Source organism: Austrofundulus limnaeus, unplaced genomic scaffold (genome assembly GCF_001266775.1).
Source record: "Austrofundulus limnaeus strain Quisiro unplaced genomic scaffold, Austrofundulus_limnaeus-1.0 Scaffold584, whole genome shotgun sequence".
Taxonomy (NCBI): domain Eukaryota; kingdom Metazoa; phylum Chordata; class Actinopteri; order Cyprinodontiformes; family Rivulidae; genus Austrofundulus; species Austrofundulus limnaeus.
In genome coordinates this window covers 183,544-192,500 of record NW_013952986.1, presented here as the reverse complement: position 1 = coordinate 192,500, position 8,957 = coordinate 183,544, and the positions used below count along the sequence as shown (strand labels likewise).

Sequence of the window (8,957 nt, the reverse complement as noted above, 5' to 3'; positions counted from 1 at the left end):
GTATTTTGAATCTGAAAAGAGCTTCACTGAGTGAGAAGTAGTGTTAGGAGCTCAGAAGACAGTTTAATTCTCACTTTCAGTTTCACCCAAGAGCCTGCAGGAGTCATGGGCAGGGCGTGTTTGTTTGTTTTTGTTTGTGTTTGTGTGTGTGTGTGTGTGTGTGGGTGTGTGTGTTAGCTCGGCTTAAAGACACATCCCAGAGGCATTCCTGGACCCCAAAGGGCGTTTCTGGTCCCCACCTGTTGTTTTGCTCCTCAGCATGGCTTCCTAAAAACACTGCAGGATTTCTCAAACATGCATGAATGAGTCAGAGCAAGGCTTTGGGCATGTTTTTTATGAGAGTGTAACATTTTAACATGATATAAAACTCAAAAAAGTTGATTTTACATGATATTTTCCCTTTAAAAGTGCAACTCTGACCTGGTTTTCAGACATAATAATTATGTCAAAACTGCTCTGAATATTACTATTGGCTTTCAAAAGTGTACTAAGAATAAGTCAAACACAGGAGCGATCTGAGATGAGTACATGTAGTGTACAGAAGTGGGCAATGAAATAATGTGCCTATACTGTATATACATGTAAACATATACACATACAAATTGCATACCACATACATACATACAAATCAGATCACAAATATAAATTTATTCTTTAAAAAAAATCCAATCGCACCGGTTGTTGTTCGAGGAGGGTGGCAGGACCCTGCTCTATCAGGATTAAATGGACACAGCTTTCAACGAATCAGACGAACCCCAGAACCGTTTTATCCAATCAGCAGAGCGGAGCGGGACTTTCAGTGGGAGACAAACTGCAGCTTAAAGCAGTAGCTGCAGTGGTCAGTCCGTGAGCAGACATCTCCTTCTGCACTTCACTCCTGAGCTACCAGAGGCTTTGGTCTCTAAAACCTGACTTTATATTAAATATTTATGTGTTCAAAGTGTCGTTATCGAACAGATCTGTCCAACTTTGTATGAGTGACTAAACTCCTCTCTCCTCATGAGAGAATGCTGCAATGAAAGAGCGCCGCTGCGCGCACAGGCCGAGTCTTTCTGTGATTCACTGTTTGAGCTCTTCTAATTAAACCATATTAACTCTAACAGAACATTTGTTTGCAACATGACTCACTATTTAATGTCACCCTGTGTCAAAAAAAACAAAACTTGCCATGTTCTCTAGGTGAAAGAGTTTCAAATGTTCTTCTAATTTATCATAAAGAGCCACAAATTTCACTCTTCACAATTTTATAGAAACAAGGTTCTTGATGTACTATGATTATATTTAGAACCATACTGTCACACAACTGCTCTGGGATAAATGTAGTTCAATAAATTATCAAATATGAAGAATAAATCATTTAAAATGATTACACAGGCTGAAACCATCTAAACAATATAATATTTTGGAATGAAATAGTCTTTTTTTTTATCAGTCTAACAGATAAAACATTTGTAGTTTTAAGATATTTTGTGCAAAAGACAGATATTTACTGCTTAGACCGAAGTGTGTAAAAGCTGGTTAAGCCAAGACCAAATATCCAGAAGGCCAAACTACAGGAGCTGTCCATCTGAGGGGCATGTGTAATCCAAAAGACCTTTAACCATGAAATGTTTGAGATATTTATGTGATAAATGCCCAAGGGCCAGCCCCTTGGCTACTTAAGTACCATAGTTTACAAAGTTTATGCAGAGTAAAAAAATAAAATAAAAACTCTCGGTGGATTGAAGATTGGCATGACATCCTGAGACATTACCAGCTGATAGAAGGTGTCATAAAACAGAACAGGGTGATGTTAACATGTCCTGACACCCCTCTACAGGGGTCAGATGGGAAATGTTGAATTATCGTATCAGCAGCTCATAATTATCGTATTTTGAGGAAAATTAACGTACACACCCAAGTTACATTGTAGAGAGGCTCAAATTTACATCCTGCTCAGCTCACAATGTGCTCTGTATTCAACAAACTGCACATTCTTTTGTTTATAATAAAGTTAAAAAACACTGTTGGGTGTCTGTTTTTTTTTTCTTTTACAAAAGCTTTGTTGTAAACAAGAACAAAACATGGAGTCTGGGGAAATGCTGCATATAAAAAGAAATGTTAGATAAAATGACTAGAATAAAATGTAAATTATAGGCAAAGTTAAAATTAAATCAGGCAAAGAACAAATCATTGCAGCTTATTGTACTTTTGATTAGTCAAGAAATAAATTGAGTACATACTGAGCAAATTTAATCTGCAAGCCTCCAAAATCTGTTTTTTTTTTTTCTTTTAAAAATATCTTCTGGATGACACCTGGATGTTCATTAAATGTAAATGTTGCTTATACCCCTCACCTTCTCAGTCCCACCTTTTCTTTTTGATTTTACAGTTATTATTTCTTTCACATAAGTACTATTATATTTATCTTTGCTGCTACTAGTTGCCATCATAACCCCAATGTGGGAGGGGGTGTTCTCCCCCAGAAAACTTTGAATGAAATAGGTGCTGTTTCCTGCATTCTGGTGTATTTGCATGTTGTTAAACATATTTTAAACATCATAAATAAACACTTTCATATCTATTTTAGAGACAGATTCTACATTCAACTCAATATATGAATCATCCTTTTTGTGTCTCATTGGACGTTTGATTCTTTGACCAGCTGGTAGGAAGTAGAGTTTTAAAAGGGTTAAAAACGACTGTGTCGTGGCAGCCAGTCTTCTCTTTAGAGACAGTAGTAGGCTATGTCAAGAGAACAAAAAGAAGTTTCTGTTGCTCCTTTGTTATTTATATTTATATAATTTTACTGTCACAGCTCAAACCTTCCTTTCTGTTGGCTAGGGACCGGCAAAGGGATCTATGATCTATTTTTAGCCATAGAAGTGTTTTTATTAACATCCCATCATGGATCAGTCGCAGCAGCAGTATTCCTTTCATGTCTGGATGGGATGGAGATCTACCTGCAGCAGGGAGAGACGCAGCATGAAGAAGCCTCCTGTCGGTGCTCTGGGACCGGGGAGGAGGAGCTCTCAGCAGCACAGTGGAGAAATGTGTTCACGGCAGAGTCTCTCAAAGTCTTAATAACGCCAGAAAAAGTGTCACTAGATTTTCACTAGTCACTTTTCTGAGTAACAGTCTCTAGAGGGTCTGAAAAGTCTGTAAATATAGCGAGGAAGTCGCTAAATCAGCACCGCTGTGTTCCACAGCCCGCCACCTCTTATGTCAGCGAGCAGCGTGTCAGGTCAATTACGTCACACATTGGAGCGGTCAAATTATCGTACATTATGGGATTTTTGGGATTATTGATCGTACATCTTACAGAGGGCAAAATTATGGTACAAATACGATAATTATTGTACACCTGGCAACACTGCCCCTCTAGATAAATGTCTTAAATGAGTTCAGGAAAATATAAGGACCACGAAACAACCCTAGGTTCTCCCCTGAGAACCTGACCAAACATTTTATATGCTGATTATAGCCATGTTTTTGTGTTGTATTTTAGGCAGATGTCATTTCTACATATGGTTTTAATTTTAGGTGTCATGATGTCAGTGTTCAACTTGAAGAAAAAAAACCAAAAAGGTTCAGTCACCCTGTTCCACAGAAGATGCTGCCGCTGGAAGAAATGCTGGACTCTGAGGCACATCGGCGACGCGGCTCCAGCAGCCGAGGCGACTGGGAAACCATCTTCTCCTCCATCACAAAACCATTTGTTACTTCTGACAAGACAACAAAACACAGGGCATGTGTCACTCACTGTGCATGTAAAACAAGGTAAATTCATTACAGCTGGGTTATGTTTTTCTAAAAGTGTTTTAAAGTGTGCACCTGTGCCAAGACGTTTGATTGGTGTCTCCCCATCTTCCTCACTGTCTGCGCTGCTGCAGCGAGTTCTTTTCTTCGGCAGGAGGAGCGTCTCCAGTCGAGGGATCACCACTGACAGGAAGGTTTTGGCGCCCAGGGATGGTTGTGCCACAGCTGACACCTCTTGGCCCTTAGGTGGTTTCTGTGGACTGGCACTCTTGGACTTACGGAAGAGGATGTTGGTCCGTCGATTGCAGGTTCTAGATGCTTCCACGTGAATGTCGCCATTGAAAAGAAGCTGGTCTGGAATGTACCCGTTGCAAATGTTTGCGGGCACTGAGGTAGACGTGTTTGTGTTTTCAGACAGCTCAATGGGAGTCCCGTCTGAAAGGGGAGTGAAGGGCTTGAGGGAGGGTGGTTCTGAGTTGCTGGGTGAGGTTTCGGGCTGAAATGGTGAGGTTAACAGCTCTAATGTTGGTGGAGGTAGAGGGTGCGCTGGGGCTTCTGGTGGTGGGTTCTCCTCCAACTGAGTGGGAGTTGGGACAAGATCCAAGGTGATGGGTGGTGGAGGTGGTGGGAGAGAATTCTTCAAGCTCATCTCACTGCGAACTTCCATTATAGTTTTTTTGAGCAGTTTGAGCCTCTTACTGCGGGATGGGCTGTTCTTCATGGCAGTGCTCAGGTCCAGCTTCTCCAGGAGCTCCTTCAGCTGATCCTTCAGCGGGGTCAGCTGACGGTAGGAGGGGGTCAGCAGGTGGTCCACTGAGAAAGAAACAAAAATGGAATTACAGGCGTACCTCTACGTCGGAGTTTCAGCATCTCTGTTTGAACTAATGATGCAACTGACTTCATCTGTTAACAACTTTATAAATGTCTGTGTGAAATTAAAGGACTTACTTTATTCTTTGCTACAGTTCAAATGCTGGGGACGAGACCAGGTACAATTTGGTTCACAGGGGTCAACATGAGGGCTTTTAGGTTGTTCAACACAACCTATTTTCATTTTGGTTCACTTTTGTTCTTTTAATTAAACAACATTAACGTTATAATAGCATAAAAGACAAACATTTATATGCCTCAGATTATAACAAAGATGAGACTTTGTTTTTCCCCCAGAATCAAAGTTCTCTCTCTGAGAGTCAGCTTCAGGTGTTTATCATAAATATCTGCAAAATTTAATTCTACCAAGTGCTTTAGATACAACAAAGTGTTGAGGGTATTTTGTCCTGAGCCTGATTATATTTAGAACTATACTGAGAGGTAACTGTATTGTGATAAATGTACTACAATAAATAAAAAATATGTGCTATATATTTTTAAATAAAAATATCAGTCTTGAGAATTTAAATGGCTCAGACTAAAGTCTCCTCAAAACTTTAACACTTTATTAGAGAGCACTAACTGTATACCTTTACCAAGGTCATTGTATTAGGGATGGGAAATCGTCCCCTTTATCAGATCATAAATCATGGTCACTGGCTATCGCCGATAGACGATCCAATCGGCTGATAAGGCATGCGTAGTTACGTTGATAAAAAAAAAAAAGAAGAAAAAAATAAAAGCAAGCAGATCTGCTCATTATAAGCGACGGCTACTTTTCTCCTAAAGTTGCTTGTAAATTCTGTGGTTATTCGGCGGTTTGGAACTGGTTAAAGTTACTTGTTCAAATGTATGCTTGTCATGGATTATTGGTTTTGTAACTAAATGTTATAATATAGCACTATGACGAGGAGAGAGAAGTGAAGAGACATGTTGCATGCACATGTTTGCTCCGACTCAGAGAAAAAAAAAGAAAAGAAAAAAAGAGACGCAGCACTCTTATTTTATTCCCTCATTTGCACAGATCATAATGATGATGATTAAAACATTTTAATTTACAGAGAAGGGCACATTTAAAATTTATTTTACATCCCTGGCACAACATTTAATTAATTAATAAAGATCGCCCTTAAAAAAATCAAATCACATTCCAACCCTTCAATCGCAGATAGACGATTGAATCATAAATCACGCCATCCCTACATTGTATACTCCTCTTTACTTAAAATACTTTGACCTGCAGGAAAAAAAAACTTTCTTCCATTACAGACTGCAACATATTTCACTTTCATAGATACAAAAACAGCATTGAGGTGTAAAAAAGGCACAATGTGGAAAGATTTGGAAAAAAGAACCAGTGAGTTGAATAAAGTGTGGATTTTTTTTTTCTTTTAGAAAGAAAACATTTCAAATAGATGTTTGGGAGCCTGAAAACATCAGTTTTAAGATTTTTGTTCTGACCCTCATAAGCTGATTATCCAGTGGCGTGTTTCACTCCTCTGTCAGAGCAGTATCTATAAACGTATCAACTGTTAAACATCTACTTACCATCTTCCCAGGAGAAGAGAGGTGGTGGCTCCAGTTTGGGGGCTTCAGGCAAGTGCAAGCAGCTGGGGAAGTCAAAGCCGATCCTCTCAACCTCTTTGCGTGCTCGTCTGAGGATGACTCCTCCGTGGTCCTGCATCCGCTGACCGGCTTTGTAGAAGAATGTGTCCTTAGCGTTGTATTTCATGCAGTTGGTGATTATGAGGTTGAAGTCTGCCTCAAACTCGTCTAAGCTCCTGTAATCGTGAGCGTCGATTCGTTTCCTCATGGTAGAGAAGTCCATGGGCTCCTTGATGTGCTCCATGTAGTCAGGGACCTGCAGTGGGGGTGGAGGGTGGGCAACCAAGACAAATGTGAGCTGTAGACTGAGAAGAAGGAATGAGGCTTTATTATGTTTTTATTTACAGGAAAAAGGGCATGCTGCAGAAAAAAACTAAAATCTAAAAGAATTTTGAAACTTCTTTAAATACTGTACACTACTTTCAAAAATTCATGGTGAAGACATGTCTTACTGTCATGACTCAGGCTGCTCTGTGAAGGTTTCTTTTGTGCTAAAGCTAGGTGATAATCATGTTTCCTTTTCAGTAAATTAGCCACAAACTACTTGAAACTCCATGGCAATAAATTAAGTTCAAGAATCTGTATTATCTACTTAGGGCTATTTATTTCATAGACAGCAGTCAAATAAACAAAAAAAAAAAAACAAACATACAAAAATAAAACCCTAAAATCTCAAACAATGAAATAAAAAAAGAACTGAAGTTGAAACTGGTTCCAGTAACAAACCTCCTTGATGCTGACAGGCTGAGCAAAGATGCTGTACTGGTCCTTGGCCTGCAGCTGACTGAGCACAGACCTCAGCAGGATGCTGAAGGGGCTCAGCTGGACCTCCAGAACCGACTGTTGCAGCTTTAACTGAGGAGAGAAGACTGAAGACTCAACAGAAGTAAAGCAGCTCTGCATGTGTAAAACAGTGTTCACTGATTTCAACATAACCCATTTAAGTCACTTTAAGAAGCTGCCAAAGGCTACAAGTGTTTACAATTTTTTTACCTGCTGCAAAAAATTATCAGTGCAAAACAGTTAATATTCTGTGGAAATCTATAATAATTTACCTTGAATAACCAATTTGTTACTAAATGCTGATTTTGTTCTAAACAGCTCCACACCACACCAATGATTAAATCAAAATCAGTTTATCTGACTGAATATTTTCTGATATATTAAATGTATTATTGGTCAAATAAAAGTTTCGCTTACAAATCCTGGCAAATAAAAAAACAATATGAAAAACTCATTTTACAGTTTTGAATCTGCATCTACAAATTTACATTATGAAGTGAAACTGATTAGTTTTCAACAAAACGATAACATTTAATTCATTTTAAAATATCAGCAGATTCAACTATAAACAGATTTAATGATAGCAAACACAAGACAGATTTTACTGGGTTTAAATTTCACAACAACAAAAAAACTGTAACAAAATTTGGACCAAAACATGAAATATGTTTATAAATTATTTTTGTTGTTTAAGAACTTCAGCTCCAGACATGAAGCCAGATTAGCAACATTTAACTGAGCTGAGTTTTCTCAGGTAGGATTAAATGAAGAACAAAGTTTTTGTTTAATCTGAAATGAAGATTACAGCTGATACAGCAGTCTGAACATGTTTTTAGTTAGTGCTGCTGTGGTGAAACATCCCAATAAATGAACTAAAATATTGACATTAAAAACTGGCATTAAACATACTGCTATGGCACTATTCATGCTTTAAAGATCAGGATCCTAAATCATAAAACTCAGCAAAAATTCACAAAGTTTTCTGTTTGATTTCTGTGTTTGTCACCACGTGGATCATTTTTCTGCTGAGAGAGGCCATTTCCAACAAGGAATTCATGTGTCAAAGTCTTAACCTATTTTTTTAACATTTCTCTGACAGTATTTGTTCATCACTAGGAATGAGGTCGAATTATGGTTTATTAGATTAAAATTTCTTCCATTCAATTAAATGAAAACATCTGTTTAAACCTTATTTCGGTGTAGTTTGGACTTCATCCAGCAGATGGCGTCGCTGCTCTCAGCTTGTCCTACTCTAAACCCGGCCCAGAGCCTTCTCCATGTGGTGACATCATAATTAAATTCAAGAATCTAATTTAGTTTTATTTGCGATACAACGATAATAATGTCCAGCAGTTTTACGCTAAAGACGAGAGAGCAGCATGATAGAGAAAGGTAAGCTAACTTTAGCTAATGTTAGCTTCTTGTTGTAGAGTTTAACTCTGTGTGAAAGCACAAAACAAAACAAAAAAAGGTTAGTCACTACAAACAACTAACATGAAGTTAATCTCATCTGTGTGATGTAACCCGGCCAGTGAACAGTAACTGATGTTAAATCAGCCCAGCTCAGATAGAACCACAGGGAATGTAAACAAACAGTTCCAGAACTCATTGGTATGTTCACCCCTCTCAGGTCATGTTTATAGTTTGTTTTTGAGCAAATCTTAATGTTACCCTGTGTTTAAATGTTAGTTTTACATTTCCCTGTTCAGGGTGGATTAAAGGCACAGTGTGTTTTGTCAATTCTTTTAGCCCAGTGGTTCTTAACCTGGGTTCGATGAGCTGGTCTCAGGGGTTCGGCGGAGCCTCTGCCATGGAGGTAAAGACACACTTGTGTAAAGTTGTGATGACACGCCCCGCTTGGCCATCACTTGCTGCAGAGGATCACGTGAGATTGCTTGGCCAATCAGTGCTGGCCCCAAAAAAGTATTTTGTGTATTCAAAATGACAAAAAACAAATTAAC

The 8,957-nt window shown here is 38.7% G+C and overlaps 1 protein-coding gene across 3 annotated transcripts in view; it reads right to left on the bottom strand.

Moving 5' to 3' along the window:
- Positions 1–8,957, bottom strand: part of LOC106530979 (bromodomain-containing protein 1) — a 29,730-nt gene that overhangs the window by 16,190 nt on the left and 4,583 nt on the right. For all 3 annotated transcript variants that reach the window (XM_014026716.1, XM_014026717.1, XM_014026718.1), the window contains exons 5-8: positions 6,940–7,068; positions 6,157–6,469; positions 3,814–4,551; positions 3,578–3,704 (exon numbers count right to left, since the gene is read on the bottom strand). In XM_014026716.1, the coding sequence (XP_013882170.1) occupies positions 3,578–3,704; positions 3,814–4,551; positions 6,157–6,469; positions 6,940–7,068 (1,307 nt within the window). The remainder of the gene's footprint in view (positions 1–3,577; positions 3,705–3,813; positions 4,552–6,156; positions 6,470–6,939; positions 7,069–8,957) is intronic.